Source organism: Pezoporus occidentalis, unplaced genomic scaffold, assembly GCF_034315485.1.
Source record: "Pezoporus occidentalis ecotype Australia unplaced genomic scaffold, CSIRO_AGI_Poc_V1 ctg104, whole genome shotgun sequence".
Taxonomy (NCBI): domain Eukaryota; kingdom Metazoa; phylum Chordata; class Aves; order Psittaciformes; family Psittacidae; genus Pezoporus; species Pezoporus occidentalis.
Window position 1 is genome coordinate 2,222,020 of NW_026912822.1, and position 18,283 is coordinate 2,240,302.

An 18,283-nucleotide genomic window follows, 5' to 3' on the forward strand; every position below is an offset into this window, starting at 1 on the left:
CTCCGGTATGCCATGAGCCACCTCAAAGCCATGTGGCTGTACCAAGTGGTAGCAGCTGCTAACTTCATCTGTGTGCAGGCTGCTGGACAGAAGTGGTTCCTGGCTCTTGCAGGAGTCGAAGGCAGGGTCTGCAACAGCAGAGGAGCACACCTCGACCTGCAAAGCAGCCACAATGGGTCAGGGAGCTGGTGTAGAGTGGGGTAGGTGTAGGGTAGGGGAGGTAATATCTGCTGAAGGAAGGAGGTGAGGGTCTTGGGAGTTCTGGGAGTGGGGCACATGAGTATAAGGGGCTATGGTTCTTAGGTTGTAGATGGAGAAAGTGCAGCACCCAGCTTGCTAGCTCCTGCCATGGTTGCGGCTGCTGGGAAGGAGGATGAGCAAGCTGTGTCTGAGTAACCTGTGCCAAAGCAAGAGGACAGGCAGGCAGAGCAACTTGATTCCTTCCTTCCTTCCTTTCTCTGGCAAAGCCCCAGGGTGTGAAGATGTGGCAGCCAGCTCTAACCCACTGTCAGCCTAGGATAGCTTAAGGCAGCAAGAAGGATCAAACAGCAAACCATATGGCTTTGATTAACAAGAAAACAAAGAGTAACATGGCCTTGTAGCCTGGCAGGAGGCAGGTTGTCTTCAGAGGCTGTGCTGGTGGTGAACCTTGCCCAGGTCCCAGTGGCAGAGCTGTGGGATGGCTCCTGGGCTCTGGCACTGCTGAAGAGCTGTGGATGCAGGATGGCTGCTGCATCTTGGGCCTGGTTTCCAGCGAGCTGGTGTGGGGAGAGGAGTCTTGCAAGTGAGCTAGGTCCCTGCAGATGCTTGCTGAGGCTGGCCCGGTTGTAGCAGTGCCTTTAAATCTCTGCCTGGGAGGCTGGAGCCGGGTTTGGCACCGATGGGCAAGGCTGAGAGCTTGCTGCCAGCCGTCCTGCCTGGCCATGGGTAAGGAGAGGCAGAGTACTGCCATCTATTGCCAGGCACCTGGATTACAGACCTTGCTCAAAGCTGTGACTAGGTCTTTTCTGGTCCTCAGCTCAGGGAAACATCGCTTGAAACCCTTTAAATGGATCATCCCGTAGGTGCTACAGTGCATGTCAGGTGCATGAACGCCCTGCTCAGGCTCCAGCCTGGGAGAACTTGTTTTTTCTTTGTACTTTTTGTTATTCCTCCTTTCCTGCCCCAAGTTGTGTGGGGTTGCTCTGTGCAGTGAAGGGCTCATGTTGCTCCATCCCACCCCAGAAGCCACCTACAACATTTACCCCAGCTCTCCTCCAGAAGGCAACTAAAGAGAGGTGGATGCAGCAGAAGGCCTAAGGAGTCTTTCATAGCTCAGAAACAATATGTGAAAGGAGGATGAGCAGCAAGAGAGGAGCATACGTGGAGATTTAGAAGGGTGTTTGTCACTATGCAGTGCCTTGAAAAGACCTTCTTGGTCTTGATGACTGCGCAGTAGGCCGGCAGACAGAATACTCTGAAGGCCAGGGCAAATGGTCACTCAGCAGATGATCTGTCACTGTGGATGGTTCAGTAAAGATAACAACTCGCTGTGAAATTGTGGTTTAAAAGCAAAACCAACAACAAAAGAAGAAAATGAGGGTAAAGAAGCAATAGGAGAAAAAACGTGCTCAGCATTTGTTGTTGTGTGTATGATAATGCTAGCTCGTTGGAAAACTCTGCTCCTTTTTGATCACCTGCTTTCCAAAGTGTATCATGAAGATACGTACCACAAATGAGCAGAGGTTAAGAATAATGCTCAGATGAGAAGGTGAAAAACCTTTGTTTATTAGTGAGAAGAATCACAGCAAATGGGATTGACTGATCCCACTGATTCTTTTCCTTTTGGCAGTCCTCTCTCTCTGAAACAGAGCTGTTGAGGAAGCCGGTTGGCCTGAACCAGACACTTAATGTACAGGTGGAAAATGTTAGATGAAATGAGAGTCACAAAGCAGGGAATTAAACCAGGGGCTGTGAGGTGTAAATCCCTGGAATGGTCTTCTCTAAAAAGTCTAACAAAAGAAAAAGACATTAAACTGACCGAAGTAAATGGTGGTTTTATTGACAGTGTGGTTAACCTGTGGCATCTTCCTTGCTGGGTGGCACTGGTTTGGGAATACAGGAAAAGGGGTCGACAGTTAAGTGAACAAGAATACTTGTGATGACTTTGGCTGGGAGAAAACTGTAAAGAGTATAAATTATGCTGCAGGGCATAAATCAACTGCTGGCTGTCAGGGACAAGGAAGACATTTTCTCATGAGAAGGTAACTGTATAATCATCTACGACGGTGTTTCTTCCTTTGAAGTGTTTAATCTTGACCAGTGAAGGCAAGATAATGGCTCATACAGGATTTTTTTGGTGATGGGGTGTCATTTGGTGCCTGATGGCGATTTCTTCTGCATGTTTGGTATCGCACTTTTCTTCAGGGTTATGGTCACCATCTTCTTAAATGTCTCAAGTAAAGACGTTTCTGCTCCCTACCCTTCGTGGAAACAGTCTGAAGACAGCACTCCTTGACATAGGCAGATTATTCTTGCCATTTGTGCTTGACTTTCTCTTGCTTATATTTGCTCCAGTTCTCCTGGATGATTTTCTGAGAATGACCTCAAGGAAGCCCTCTGTTGCTGGGGCTGTAGCCCTCGTTTTTGTGTCTGCTCATGGTTATTGACTGAGCTGTCCGCCTATGGCACTCATGTCTCTCTCTTTCTGTAATCTTGTTAGATGTGTTATTTGTTTTAAGCTGTGTTGCTGCTCTTCTGGGTAATAACTTAATAGTAATTTAAGTAACTTAATGTGTCTCTTACTTTGTATCTTGCAGGAAGAGCCAAGGAGCAAATCCAAGATCTGTGCCAATGTCTTCTGTGGAGCTGGGCGGGAGTGTGCAGTGACTGAGAAGGGAGAGCCAACCTGCCTCTGCATTGAGGTACGGGCACAGTACGGGGTCTGCGTCTGGGACATGGCATCACCATCACCCCCCAGCCTGAGTTCTGATTGCTGGAAGGATCCCATGATGCAGTGAGGCTGTTTTGGAGCAGCTGCAGATTAACAGTGGCTCTTCAGACAGCAGGGCCTTTCCCAGTGTGCTGTGGAGGAAGAGCCCTGTAGGGTAGATAATGTCTGGGGCTCGCAGCTTGTGCAACTGCCCAGGGTCTTTACACACATGAGACTTGGCTGGAGGTCTTTTGTTGGGAAAGCTCAGTAGGGTATTGATACGCAGCTGGCTTTGGAGAGCGCTCCAAGACACCCCTCCTCACTGGCGTTCTGTTTGAGGAGCTTACAAGCTCCCTGCTAAAAACCAGCTTTTGTAATATGGAAATAATTGTGGTAGGGTGCTGTGAGGATGAATAGCTTCATCCAGCAGGGAGGCGGGGACCACGAGAAGAGTCTGTCCCAGCTGTAGAGACACAGTGTCTCCCTTCTCCACTCTGCCCCAAGCTTTCAAACCTCCTGCCTGGCTCCGGGGAATGGGCATGTGGCTGTTTCTGCTCCCGCCTCCCCCCGAGCCTGCATCTCTGATGTGGCCAGCCTGGGCACTGGAGAGTGAAATGCCACGTTGGCAGGAAGAGAATCTGTTACTCTGAGTAGGCTTGGCCACACTGAAAGGCACAGGAGAGAGAAGCTCGCAGCCTGAACAGTGGCACCGATGAACTCTCCCGCTGCTGTAGACTCTGCTGTTTGCTCGTGGCTGATGGCTTATTCTGCATTTGGATGCAGAAAGGTGGAGCAGTGTCTACAAAGAGATACTGAGCTGAGCTGAGCAAGCAGAGGTGCATGGAACAGGCTCACAGAAGCACCTCCACATAGGTCCATGGCATACAGAGCAGCAGCTGCAGGGTTATGCTCAGTATTTGTGCTGGGCACTGATTTCTTTGCTGGGCTCTGCTGTAAGGGGGGCTCCTGTCATGGTGTTGATGACTATGGAGGCTGGGACAAAGCAGAGCCTTAGAACCCACATCAACAGACTTCCCTGTGTGGGTTTTTCTAGATGGGTGGGTTCAGCCTGTTGGAAACCCCAAGGGGACTGTGCCAAGGGTTTCTGTTGAGTTGGGCTGGTGCTGGGACTCACCTGCTTCCTCCTGGCTCTCATGGAATGGTGGGTAAAATGTTGTCTTCTCTGTCTCTCTCACAGAAATGCAAACCTCACAAGAGGCCTGTGTGCGGTAGCAATGGCAAGACCTACCTGAACCACTGTGAGCTGCACCGTGATGCTTGCCTCACTGGCTCCAAAATCCAGGTGGATTACGATGGCCACTGTAAAGGTAATCCCAGCACTCAGAGCCAGGTACGCTCTAAGGGTGGGAAAGTCAGAAGCCAAGCATGATGACGAAGCAAGGCAGAGGCCTCACCACCTAGGACCTTGTCCCACAGTTGCTGAAAGGAGTAAACAGGGCAAGCCTGGGAATGATAGCCAGGTTCAAACCGAAGTCTGGATCACCAGGCAAGTTTGTGGTGATGTAGTAGGCCTGAAATCAAGCCATGAAATCAGGTCTGGTGATAGATAGTAACCAGAGTCAGGCACAGGGCAGTGATTGCCAAACAAATCCATAGTGGTGCAGTCTGTAGCAGGTCTGAGATCAAGGTGGGAAGACAGTCACCAGGGCTTAGATCAACAGGGTCTGTGCCAGGTACAGGAATGGTTGTAACAGAGCTGGCACCCAGGTGGGAAGAGCTTTGTATTGTTTCATGTTGCATCAGAAATGTCCTCTTCTGTCTTTCCATTAACAGAGAAGAAGTCTGAGAATCCAGCTGCAAGTCCAGGTAAGAAGTCATCTCCTTTCTGACCAGGGCCTCTGTATACATTTGGATAAAGAGACAGGGAGGAATGTCTGCACAGCTCTGTAAAAGTCATATCTCTGCACTAGCTGTAGCAGAGTCCAAGTTGATAGATGAGCTGAAATACAATTGCCCAGCTCTTTACTCCTGCATAACCTTTCAGAGTTTATGCTGGGATGTCTCAGAGACTCAGCATGGACAAGGTGAAGTGAAACCCAGATTGCCTTTGGGGACACAACCTGTGCTTATCATCTAGTCTGAGGGAAGAAGCACTCTTTCACCTGCTTCACTGGGAATTTGAGACTTTAGCTGTGGAGCTCTTGTCTCCAGCTCCAAGAGCATTCTTTTAAAGGAGGCTTTGCTTTAGGAGTGATTAACTGATGGGTGCAAAGGAAGGCAGCACTAGATAATGAATAGGACATTGTCAGGGGAGTCAGGAGGTACAGCTGGACTGCCTTTCACATCAGCCAACAAGACAATCTTAATGGTCTTTTCCAACCTAAGTGATTCTATGATAAGTCTCTGATTCCCCGTGCCTGGTTTCTCCCTTATGCGTTGCCATGTGCGCTTAGACTGAACTTTGGAGCTGTGCCCTGTCCTTCATCAGAGAAGGCCCTTTTCTCATCTATGGCCATGTAAGTGCTGGAGCTTACATCAACTCGCTAGGACAGATGAGAGCAAACCCTTGTACAAGCTTAAGGGAACGGACCGTGTCAGAGCATGGCCACCACTTTAAAGTGGTTTGAAGGAAATTCAAAATAAAACATGGAGAATGCCTACTTGTTTTGTTTTCTATTTCTCCATCTGGTTTTCATCTGATTGTACTCACTGGATTCAGAAGGAGATCCTTAGTGTGACATGAACGCACGCTGATTCCCCTTCTGGCTCCACTGACACTCATAGAAGCAGGATTTAGCCTTTCAGTTTTGCCTTAAATGCATAGTTTGGTACTAACACACGAAGTGATACCCACCTAAAGAAACCTGTGACTGGAAAGCAGTGTGAAGAAGCCAAACTTGACCCCCTTCTCATTTCCAATCAGAGTGGGCAAGTCTGGGCTTTGAAGAGATGAAATCTCCTGAGACTGTAGGCCCTGCAGTTCAAGCTTGCTCAGTCTAGTCCTTGCTGCTGCAGAGGATAGAGGGTTTGGTGTTTGATGGTTGACGGGCTAATGCCTGTTCTGCACGGCATCGGGAAGCCTGGACACAACGATGAGTCAGCTCTGGGTTCTTCCACAAGCTTCAGGGACTGGAAGGCAGAAGAGCTTTGGTAGGGGTGTTGTTTTGTGGCCTTGCCACACGGTGTCACCCACAGCCCATCTGCCGCTCAGCACATGGCACCTGGGCTTTGAGCCGGGAGTGGAGCACCTCCCAGGTGGACAGAGGGCCTGCAGACTGCCATCAGGGCTGGCTTTGGTTTTCGAGTCATGGTCTCATTGCAAGCTTCACTCCTCTCACCTTTGCTTTTTTTTCTGCTGCGCCTTCTCCCATTACAGTTGTCTGCTACCAGTCGGACAGGGATGAGCTCCGTCGCCGCGTCATCCAGTGGCTGGAAGCTGAGATTATCCCTGATGGCTGGTTTTCCAAGGGCAGCAACTACAGCGAAGTCCTGGACAAGTATTTCAAGGCAAGTAGAGCAGCGCCTGCCTCGGTGGCCAGAGAACATTTCTTGCCCTGTCACTGCAAAACAGCTGCCATTCTCTCCTCCCAAAATTCTCCAGGGTGTGATGTGCCTGTCAAGCTGGGGGCCAGAGAGGTCCTGTATGTCTTACAGCGTGATGTGTTACAGCAGCAGCTTGCTGACAAGAGCCACTGTCATGGCTGCATGACAACCCAGACCTGGAGCATCCCTAGCTCCTGGTGTCTGACTTGCCCAGGGAAAAGAAGGAGGGTAGGCCAGGTGTGCTGTGACAGGGGAGAGAAAAACTGATCTTGGGGGACAAAAGACAGAGGAAGAAAAGCTGACTGAAAGTGTTGGAAATGCATGTAGAAAGAGCAGGAAGCTGTGGAAAGGGGCTGCCAATCCTTTGTTCCACACAGTTCCAAGGCCATGTTGAGGTGGGGATAGGGAATGCTGGAAAGCTTCAAGGGGGATATTTGCTTGCAAGGAGTGTGGCCCAGTTGTGGCTAAGAGCTGGCAGCTCCCTAGTGCTCTGCAGAGAGAGAGGAGCTGCCTGTAAGTCTCAGGCCCTGCAATAATCCCATTCCTCTTCCTTCCTTCCTGTCAGTTTGGCCCTCAGCCCATCCCCACCCCTTTTGTGATCAGGAGATCACACGCTTCTCCTGTGCTCCTGCCACATGCACTGCTTCGTCCCTCCCTCTCACGCCTGGCTCCTGATAAAGACTTCAGAGCATTCAGGATGGAGCTGGAGGAGCAGGTGGGGAAAGGGGGAGAGTGTTTAAATCATGAGCTGTTGACAGCGAGAGATTAATGATGCCTGACAGGAGTTCGCACTGCAAGCAAATTTGCCATGGCAATGGTACTCCCTGGTGAGACAGAGGAGCTGGTCCCTGCACCCCAGGGAGCATCTTTGCCTTTGTAGCCATTAACACTGCTCTGTGTGTGGAAACCTGCTTGTGACCCACTGCCTCAGGCACCCCAGCCAGCATTTGTGTCACCAGTGCGGGTTTGCTGTGCCCAGCCATGGGTTAATGCCCACCCTGCAAATGGCCTGCCTCCTGCCCTGCAGGTAGTAAACACTGGAGGCAGAAAGATGACATGAGGCTTTTCCCTGTTTTCCTTGATGGGAAGGTTTGTAGATGCAGCATTAAGCTGTTTCCCTCCTGGAAACCTGACTTGTGTGGATCACTGGGATGTGGGTTGTCTAGCAGGCAGGCCATGACCTGGAAGGATGTTACTTCAAGAGGAATGGGGCCAGTAGTAGGAAGCTGCTCTGTTCTGGAGGGTCTTGGCGTGTGGGGGGAGACACGTAAGTGCAGACCATAGCACTGAAAGGCAAGAAAACCAGCTTAACTGGGTGTGGGTCAGTAAGAGAACCATAGCCACTTTCACAAGGAGTAGTGGCTTCAGCTACTCCCAGTAGAAGTTGACGTGTTAGTGGAGCAGTTACACAGCCTGCAACGCACAGAGTCATTTTCCTAGCCCTACATATGAACCACATAGAGGTAACAACAGGCAGTGTTTCTCCCAGCATCCCTGGAAGCACTGCATGAGGAGCCAAGGCAGACAGCAGAAGTCAGCCAGCAGCGGTCTGTGTGCAGATTTCATTTTCCCCTCACTGCAATGCAGCTGTTTCTGTGGGGGTCCAGCAGTTCCTGCTGGGTGCCCTGCACGGCGTTGTGACCTCTCCAGACAGGAAGACAAAATGCAATTACTTCTTTGGGAGTACAGCCAGGATTTCAGGGTTACAAATCCTGCTCTTCAGTGCCAGGAGCCCTGTCAGGACCTGAAGAAGTTGGTGGCAAGTTGTTGTGCTGGTGCTTTAAATTGTTCCTTCTTTGGGATCAGCAAAAATATTGCTTCCTGTGATTTTCCCTTCTGTCACTGTCAGAGTCCAGGCACCGCTTTGGATTTACACATACTGGGAAGCTGACACCTCCTTGAATGCAACTGGTCTGCTTTAAGGCAGGAGGTGTATAAGAAGGCTAAGAGGTGGCTGGAACAAAGAGAAGAAATAGGGTTAGAGCCATAAATCAAGCAGCAGGAGGTGAATGAGAGACAGTGTAGCTTATCGGTGAGAGCATGACTCAGATCATGTCCCCTGGTTTTGATGCTAGTATGGATATGTTGCTGCTTTTCCCTGAGCCTCTGTTCTTTGTGCAAAACAGGGATGATTCAATCAATTTCACTAGGCTAGGAGGGAGAAGGAAGGGGTACCCTGAACTGATAATGCAGACCCTCTTACATCTTCCTCTTTCCCCGCAGAGCTTTGACAATGGTGACTCTCGCTTGGACTCCACTGAATTCTTGAAGTTTGTGGAACAGAATGAGACTGCTGTCAACATCACCACCTACATGGACCAGGAGACCAACAAGCTGCTCAGGTCAGGGTGCCAGGAGGGCCAGTGGGACAGACATGGTAGAAGGGGCATGAAAACCCCCTTATGGAAAGTTGTATCAGTTAGGGCTTGCACTAACAAAGGTAACTCCATATGAAGTGGCTTTTCACTTAATTAGGCGTGAATAGCACCACAAAGAGCAGTCCCACCCCTGCCCTTTGCATTAGGCTCATATTCCAACCCTCTCCTGCCTTAAATCTGGTAGGTGTGCAACCAGAAGGTGACCTGGGGAGCAGAAAATTTGTCATCTCTTTTATTTCCTAATAAATTACTTCTGCAGTAGATTTCACTCACCTTTTGCCTGATAGTTAGATTCAGTGCAAGGAAGAAAACCCAGCTCATTGGCAGCCTGCAGTTAGAGCACATGCAAATGCAGTTTGAGAGGCTTCCCTATTTCTGTGTGTGTGCCCTTGTGTGCGAGACAGTGAGAACAGGTTGCTTGTGGTTATGCTGTGCTTGCATCTCTGCTCATGTGACAGCACATCAATGTCAACAGGGTCCTATTCCTGCTGTTCCAAATATCCCCCCACTTCCCATCCCTTCAGCAGAGTATTTTCTGGCTATTTTTCTTTTGTCTGTATCTAGTGAGCTTTCCTTACAGAGCCACTTCTGCCAGGCAGCTCAGAGCCTGCATAGTTCCTGGTTTTACTCCTCTCTACACTGAAGCCAGCAGAGCAGGGAAGAGCCTAGTCCCAGCCCTGTGCAGAACATGCCTCTGTGTTTCCTTTCAGGGGACTCTGCGTGGATGCCCTCATCGAGCTGTCAGATGAAAATGCTGACTGGAAGCTCAGCTTCAATGAATTTCTCAAGTGCCTCAGCCCATCCTTCAACCCACCAGAGAAAAGTAGGAATGCCTCACTTATGCTGGGGAACCAAGGGGTCCTGGGGGGTGGAGGAAGGAAGAGAGACCAGCTTTGGGCCAAACATCAGGTGCTGTAATCTGCTCCCAGAGACAGTGTTGATACATGCGTACCTCTGATCCAACAGCACTCCTTGTCCCTGCATTGTCCAAAGTACTGTTTTTTCTGTCCCAGAACTTGCGCAGCTCTTGTGGTGAAAAAGGTTTCGATTTTAGAAGCAAGAGTATAGGTCAAACGGATACGGTATGCTGGGAAGGTCAAGGTATGTATTTAGTAGTGCAGAGATAAATGATGTGAGGAGTTCATGTCTGGATAATGCAGGAAAGTAGGACCAGACCAAAGTCCTGCTATGTTCTGCCTCTCACACAGAGAGCCTCCTTGATGAACATCTCAAAGTTCATTATCCTTCCCAATCCTGCTTAGTGCCACAGTTCACGTGAAAGCACCTGACCAGGCGTGCCTAGCCATTCATCTCATCGTCTCCTCAGGGGGTGCTGGTTCAAAGGTGCCACATTTACATCCCGCTGCAGGATGGAGTGGAAGAGCAGACAGAGACTATGCTTCCTAGGGATCATTAAATTGAACCCTCTGTTGCCTGTTTCAGTGAGAAGCTAGGAATGATTCTCCCCAAGAAGAATCATCAGCTGCTTTTCACTTAACATCATATGGGCCCTTGAGCACTTTGAGGCCTTGACTTAAACATACACAAGAGTTGTGAGAAGAAATCTGAGCTGAAATGAGCAGTATTTTTGTTCCTTCCTTTCTCAGGACAACAGCAGATATACAGATCATTTCCCCAACTAACTTCTTCCTACCCAGAAGAGAAATTGTTTCAGAGTAACCAGAACTTCCACTCTGGAGGCTCTTGTCTATATAATAACAGATAAGGAGATTCAAACAAATCCAGTACTGAGATTTCACTTGGAATTGAGAAACTGAAACGTGTTCTTTTGAAGAAGCAAACTGAACCGTTTGACTTTCCCAAATTATTTTGGCCGATTGCACGCATCAAACTCAGCATGAATATTTTAATCATTAGGAAACTTTGGGTGGTTAGGGAAAGGAAAGCCTCCTCCAAAACCTCGCTCTTCTCTCGCAAGGCATCTCCAAAGTACATTGTTTTCAGCATGCTTGCTGTCTCACAACCACTGCCCTTGTTTTGTGCCTCTCTAGAGTGTGCCCTGGAAGATGAATCCTATGAGGATGGAGCAGAGACCCAGGTGGAGTGCAACCGCTGTGTCTGTGCCTGTGGGAACTGGGTGTGCACTGCGATGACATGCGAGGGTCTGTATGCTCTCACACTGCCTTTGGTTTTGTACAAAAGGCATTTTTGCTTTCTGTCTTTCTGAGAGCACCAGCTACCCAGATTGATTCTCTCTCCAGCTTTCCCTCAGCTTCAATATGGGTGGCTTTTGCATCACCCTCCCGTGCTCCACACTGGCCAAACCCAAGCTGGTTCTGTTCTAGAGGTCAGACAGTGTGTAACTGGCTTGGGGGCAGTGCTGCTGGCATTTGTAGTTTGTGTTTGGGGGTGTGAAAATTGAGCACCTAGTCTTTCAGATGAGCTGCTTTGCATCCAGCTGGCTTGGATCATGCACAGACCAAATAGGTCACTGTTTGCAACCAGACAAGTAAGGTGTGAGCAAGTTAGCTTTCCTGTGTATCCTCACTGTGCCTGTGTTTATGGTATCTGTAGAGCAGGAGCTAGGGGTCCTGTCTTGCTCCAAAGGGAAGATAGGAGACTTCATCCAGTAGTGCCAGGAAAGCACTTCATGCCATAAAAACTGTAGAAGAAAATAATGGTGACGGAGATGAAGGGAGGTGATGTTTGTAGCAGAGCAGGGTTCTTTGTTCTTGCCTTGGAAGACCCTTCTTAAACTTTCACAGCCATGTTATGATTGAGAGAAGTCATGGAGGGGTTGTGAACAACAGCTCTCTGCTTTGCCTTCTCACAGATGGTCCTGGGCCAGTGGAAAGTGTTGGGAAATATCCAGGTCCTTTCAAGGAGCCACATCCACCATCCCAGCACTGTGCTGCATTTTTCTGGCCTCCTTCCCTAGAACCAGGCCTTTGCATGAGCTTTGTTTTCGGTGCTGTATGGGAGCTGTCAGCAGTCCATTAGTTCAGGTCTATAGTCAGTAGCTTGGGCAGAGTAGGAGAGGGGGGAACAGCAGTAAGTATGTACAGAGTTTCTTTTATGATTATCTTGGCTTCTGCAGTAGCGGCTTCCAGATGACCTCAGCTCAGGCTTGGCTGTGGCATTAGGAACTCACTTCAAAAAGATAATTGTAATTAATACTTACAGAGCTGCCAGAGGAGCTGTGGATAGGTTTCAGAGGATAAGTAACTGAATGAGAGGCTCTTTTTGTTGCCTCCCCAGAAACAACCTTCAGAGTTGCTACGTGACACTGGGTGTTGATACCTACTTTGTTCCCTGCATCCATGGTGGAAGCATACAATGGGACAACAATTGCTTGACTTCATGCCCATGTCAGAGCAGCAGAGGGCTTAGAGGCTATTGTTAGAGGGATATTGAAACCAAAGAATCAGATCAGATACATCAGCAAGTTGCATCTTCTTTGAGCAAAATTACCTCCTCATTAGGCATCAGTTGTACTTGGGTAGCGCTGACCTTCCATTTGTTGCCTATAAGAGGCTGAGATGTTTGAACTAATTATAGGTGCTTCTTTTAAGCAGTATTCAGTCTCTTCCTTATGGTTTTATTATTTGTGGGAGGGAGAGATGGGGACAGACTGGATACCCAGGTACGAAAGTCCCAGGCAGCCACAAAGCCCATTAGCCCATTCTCTTTCTAAGAAGCCAACTCATGGCTTCCTCCAGCAGAGCCTTCCTAAGCTTGGGGTATGCTGTGGCCAGCGTGCCTCTTTTTGTTCTACATGGTGCAGCCTCTGAAATTTGCATCCCCTATTTGTGATTACAGTAAACTCTATTTCTGTTTGCAGGGAAGAATGAGAAGGTGACTGCTCAGAGACAGCGACCTGATGAAGACTTGACTGAGGAGGAGCTGGCTAGATACATTCAGGAACTGCAGAAGCATCAGGTTAGCATGAGGCTGGGAAGGTCTGCTTGCACTAAATCTCTCCTTGCTAGAGGGGTTCCCTCTGCTTCTATCATTTAGAGCCTTTTGGTGCAAGAGGGATCTCTGTTGCCTGTGGGGACAAATACAGGTGTGAGGCTTTAAGGTATAAGCCAGTGTTGGCACTGCCTGTGGATGAACTAAAGGCTTCGGTGCACTGCCAGCCTCCTGGTCAATGCAGAGGTTCACTTTTGTGCTCTCCTTCTCTAGGAGACAGCTGAGAAGACCAAGAGAATGAGCACCAAGGAGATGTAAGGGGCCTCCAAACCGGAGGAGCCCAGGAGGATGGGCCCAACCTGCCACCGTTCCTCCAGTGCTGATCTCAGTATGCACAAGTGTGTGCTACGGTTGCCCAGTCACAGATATTTACATTGTATAGCGATGGGTTATTTGTTTTGTAATACACAGAGAATGGGGCCAGGAAAGGGGAGCAGAGCCCAACTGTTCAGGGAGCTTCATTGCTGGGGCCTGGGAGGGAAGGCTGGGAGGGACTTAAAGCAGCCTCTGGGACCCTTTCCCAGAGCAGACAGCTGCTCCCTCCAAGAGCCAACAGGGATTTCTTGTTCCCCTGGATCTGGGGAAAGGACGGAGGTCAGTGCTGGATGGAAGAGGGTGTCTTCAATTGTCAACACCAGCCTTGGCTTCAGAAATACAGGCCTGGCAGTTTTGTGGCTGAGCACATGTGCTGCAGGGCATCATTAGCCAAGGACCTTGCCCTGCTTGCCGTCCCCTTTGGTTTGAGCTCCTCAAAGCTGGTCAGCCTGGTGTGACACCTGGAAGATGTGGTGCCATGCTGCTGGCATGCCTCCAGCATGTTCCTCCTTGCTTTCCACCGGACTGTCCCCAGCAGCTCCTCCAATACATTGTGGGCTCCAACACAACATGGTTCCTTTTGACCTCATCTCACTCTTACTCTCCCTACCCCCTCCTTAGAGGTGCTATCATTTGTTTTTTCCTTAGCACATTCACATGCTGACTCCCCCTTTTGTTTTGTTTTGGGTTTTTTATTACTTTATTTCCTATGGTAGTAATCCAGATTTTATATGTTTCGTAGCTGTAGATCTTTCAAGGAAACCCAGCCTGTGGGTTTTTGTTATTGACAGCGCTGTAATGCCCGTGCACAGTTTGTATCGCACTGCACTCAGCCACTGCCAACACCATGAGGAACTTGTCAGCCCTGCACTACAGAGTATTTCTCAGCTGAGGACACCAATGTCCCTCATTGGGACAAAGAGGGCTGGCTGTAATTAGTTTCACCAGGCATGTATTGACACTGCAGCTCTCTAGCTCTTGCTCCCTTAGCTAGCATTGACCGTGTGCGCAAAGTCCGTGCTCATGTCTCTCTAAATTGCCCAAAGGGAAGTGCCAGGCAGTCTAGACACAGAGGGAACGGGCAATCCCATTAGTTGGGTATCTTAAAAGACTTAACTACATAGAAAACTGTTTAGTTGGAGTCTGAGCTCTTAGCCATCATCTTGGGCTTTCCATTTCCCTCTGAGGCAAAGCAGCAGCATTTTTCTTTGATTCCAGGTCTGAGATTGAAGTCAGGGCTGGAAGCCTCATAACTGACACATATCACAGTGTCGTCCATCAGACCATCTTTGACCACCCTCATACCTCTTTATGGGTTTTTGTCTGACCTGTTTCTCAGCATTGGTCCTAGATACAAGTGAAATGCTGTTTTGTTGACAATCACCTCTGTAGCCTCAAGCCCAGGTGATTTCCTCCTGCTGTTGTCAAATGTACTTCATATGCTCATACACCTCAACATCCATTTTCCATGTTCCCTGCTTGCCCTGCTGTGCATCCCAAGTAGTTGCAGGTACCCTGAGATGACTGCTTGTAACTTCCATCTTCCTGTTTGTGAGCAGCCTCAGCAGTTCTTGCCAGGTGTCTTGCAGTCCCCAGTGCTTGCTCAAGCGAAACTCCACTGGCATCTGCAAAAGAATGTTCTGCTTGAGTGAAGATCAGCAGGACTTCTGTCCCAACCTCCCTGTGTTTGCACAGTGTTTTCCTTGGAAAGGAAGAATGAGCTGGTACCTAGCAAATGTAGGAAAAGAACGCTTCATCCCTCCCGGGGTCTTGCCCGTGAGCCAGATTTATTAAAGGCTCTCTGGTCTTTGAGCTGTTTCCATTATGTGAACCCAGAGCATTTCCATTGAGTCGGGCACAGCGCCACATTTCCAGTGAGAATCATAATCTACCCCACCGTGCACAGAGGTTTTGGCATAATACAGAAGGGGGCTGGTTCTTTTCCCATGAGGGTGTGGGTTTGTGAAGCTGTCACCTGGGAAGGTAGGAGAACATATCTGCAGAAGCTGAGGGTGATGTGAACAATGCTGTGCTGGGATGGAGTCATTGTCTGTTCCTGTGGCACTGGAGGAAGTGGACGTTGGAATAGGAGCATCCGTTAGCCATACCCTCTCTCCTCCCCAACAGCATGAGCAAAAGAGCTTCATATGCTGGATCTGGAGTCACAGGAACATTGATAATAACCATTTTGCTTTATTCCTACCCTGCTCTGAAAGGTAGGTTGTGCCTCCCAACTCACTTCCTTCCAGCTTGGATCATTAAAGTGCCTTAGAGAAAACACAACAGCTTGCCTTAAAGGCTTTCCCTGGATGGGGATAACACCTTACTGTCCAGTCAGGAATATCTCCAACTGCGAGAACCAGAGCATGTGCAGGAAGGGGAGGATAGTCCATGGCTGAAGAGCTGCTGTAGGCTGCGTTATGTGATACGTTGTCCAGTCCCCTTTCTGTCCCCTGTGGATGTGTGCTCCTGAGGATGGCTGCTGGGGGCAGCTGGAGGGGTGGGTGCTGCAGTTAAGGTTTACAGAGGTTTTACTTGCACTGAAGGCAGAGGGATGGGCTGGCTGAGCTCTCTGACAAGCCATGCCACATATCCTGGGGGATGCAGGGCAGTAGTACAGCAAATGTGCCTCCACAGAAAGAGCTGCTACCTGCAGAGCTGCTTCATCTTTGAGCCCTCAAAAGGAAGCACAGCTGTGGAAAGTGATGCCAGTTCCAAGGGCTGCGATACCCAAAGGGGATGGAAACATCTCATGGGCTGCCATTAGGTGAGTGATGCCCAGCCTGTACCCTGCTGCTGACTTGGACAGGGTGGTTTGGCTGCTGGGGAAAGAAGTGCAGGGTTCTGCCCTCTGGGACAGTGGCTGTACAGACTGCAAGGGACAGGGAAGGCTTTGGGTTTTTTTTTCTTTCCCAAAAAGCCAAATTTAAGCCACAAACAAGCAAATCCCACTCCTCCCTCTATCTTCCCTCCTGTTTGTGTGTGAAGTTTATCAGTATTCTGTAGGTTTCCTTAGTGCACTTATTTTACTTGATTTTGTAATTTGTTTGAAGTGGGGGGGTTGGATATTACTGCCAAATAAATGAAACACAAGTTAAAAAAGAACACGTTTTGGGTTTTTTCTCTAAACCACCTTCTTCCTTTTCCTTAAAAAAAACAATCAGTTATCTTTTTGCACATTTATACAATGTGCCTGACAAGCGTGAGACACAACCCTCTCTGTTTTATAGCTGCAGAAACTGAGGTAGAGCAGAGAGAAGTGGAAAGTTGCTATCGTGTGGTGAGCCAGCAGTGGAAATAAAGCCAGCAGACATGACTCCTGCTTCTCAGCCTTGCACTGGCATGAGGTAGCTCCATAATCCTTTCAATATCACCATTCCCTCCACCAGTACATGCTCCACCTGTGGTGTTGGGAAAGAAAATCCGGGGAGTTCTCTGTGTGTGATGTGATGACAAGATGAACATGCAGTAGGGTCATGCTGCTGATGGAAAGTCAAACCAAGTGCCAAGGCCACCACTATCCCATGTCACCGAGGGCCTTGTCTACACGATGTGTGAACACTTCAGGGATGATGACTCCAGCAGTGCCCTGGGCAGCCTGTTCCAATGCCTGAGCTCCTTCTGGGGAAGGAATTGTTCCTCATCTCCATCTAAACCTCCCCTGGTGCAGCTTGAGGCTGTTTCTTCTTAGTATTTGTCTTCAGATGGGGACTGTTACTAAGATGAACACACTGGTGGGACTCCTGCTTCAGCTGTGCAGTCAAGGCAGGTCTGGATGAGACATCAGGGAATGCTTTTGAATGTCAAGCTTAGTAAAGAACTGGAAGACGCTTCCTTGATACTTCACAGACCTCCCTGTATAGGCTTTAAGAAAAGGCCAGAGTAACAGCTCTCAGGAATAGGCCAAGTGTAGCTGATCCTACCTTAAGGTAGGAGTGCAGGCTGGGATCTCTTCTGTTTCTGATATAACCTGAAGACAGGGCTGAATGGCTCGTGTTTCCTTTGCTAAACTGGATGATGAAATGGCCTTTCCTGCTGTCATGTAACATGTCTCTTATCACTCATCTCTGTAATGGGCTTAGTGACTTTTACTGCTGTGAGCTCTTGTGTGCAGTCCAGCAGAAGAGACGGCTGCATTCATTTCACTTGGCATGCTCTGTCCAAAGACATTCTAAACCAAAACTAAACAACCCAGGTACTGCCCCTTGCGTGTTACTTTTCACACCACATGGCTGTGAATGCCATCCTGGCTGGGACATTCCCTATCCATTCACTGCAAAGCGGGTCTGCTTTATTACTGTAATTTGTACTGCTGGAATTTCCCAGGATTTGAAGAAGGAATGAAAGGAAGCGTCAGCCATGAATTTAGCTAGATGGCACCATAAATACTTCACCTTTTGCATCAAGCACACATACTGAAGTGAAATGATTTGGGGGTGGGAGGGAGGTAGAGCAAAGAGTGTTGCACACTGCTAGCAGAGGCCTGGCAATATAGAGTTAAGCACATCTGAGTATTAGCTGCATTATAGCTACATTTAACCACTTCAAAGTTCTCCAGTCCTGGTATCTTCAGACTGAGAAATAGGCTGTTTAAATGGTTGATGGAGCCTCTGAACTGCATTTGTAAGGTATTTATTAACTCTAATTCTGAAGATAGGAGCAAAGTGAGCTGTAATCAGACTGTGGTTGATCTGAAGTGAACCAGTTCACAGGGCACAACTCTGGGACAACACAGGCTTAAAGTACTGTGGGAGATGGGCAAAATCCAGATGACATGGCTTCCATAAACCCTCCACAAGCTATCCTGATCCAGCTGAAACAGAGCACTCTTCATACAGTGGGCAAAAGGATACCCAAATTACTGGTACAGTGTCTGTGCTTAACAAGTGATCTCTGGGTGCACATCAGGGTTGCATCTGTGAACCCATAGAGACTTAGGAAATACATTAAGCAAGGCAAACAGAAGGTGACCAGTTCATTCCCACCACTCCACCACGTCCTCATGAAGGCAGACACGGCGCTGACAGCTCCCTGCCCTTAGGAACAGGAACCATCACTTAATAGCATTCACAGTGGTAAACTCCAGGGTTCATGGGAGTGCCAATGTAAGGACAAGGGGATTGTGGTTTTCACCCACGGTGTTCTGGAGACCTCTGAACTTGGCATCTGCCGCTTGATGCATTGTGTTTAAACCCTTGGCACAAGCCAGAAATGGTTGTTGGCAGTTCTTCTGCTTTAGGAT

At 48.8% G+C, this 18,283-nt stretch overlaps 1 protein-coding gene across 1 annotated transcript in view; it reads left to right on the top strand.

Annotated features, from left to right (window-relative positions):
• The window catches only part of FSTL1 (follistatin like 1), a 51,005-nt gene extending 34,859 nt beyond the window's left edge, over nt 1–16,146 (top strand). Inside the window, exons 3-11 of the mRNA XM_062618607.1 lie at nt 2,799–2,903; nt 4,110–4,239; nt 4,706–4,738; nt 6,249–6,379; nt 8,639–8,757; nt 9,504–9,616; nt 10,806–10,916; nt 12,596–12,693; nt 12,940–16,146. Coding sequence (XP_062474591.1) covers nt 2,799–2,903; nt 4,110–4,239; nt 4,706–4,738; nt 6,249–6,379; nt 8,639–8,757; nt 9,504–9,616; nt 10,806–10,916; nt 12,596–12,693; nt 12,940–12,984 — 885 coding nt within the window. The 3' untranslated portion in view covers nt 12,985–16,146. The remainder of the gene's footprint in view (nt 1–2,798; nt 2,904–4,109; nt 4,240–4,705; nt 4,739–6,248; nt 6,380–8,638; nt 8,758–9,503; nt 9,617–10,805; nt 10,917–12,595; nt 12,694–12,939) is intronic.
• Nucleotides 16,147–18,283: the final 2,137 nt, after the last annotated feature.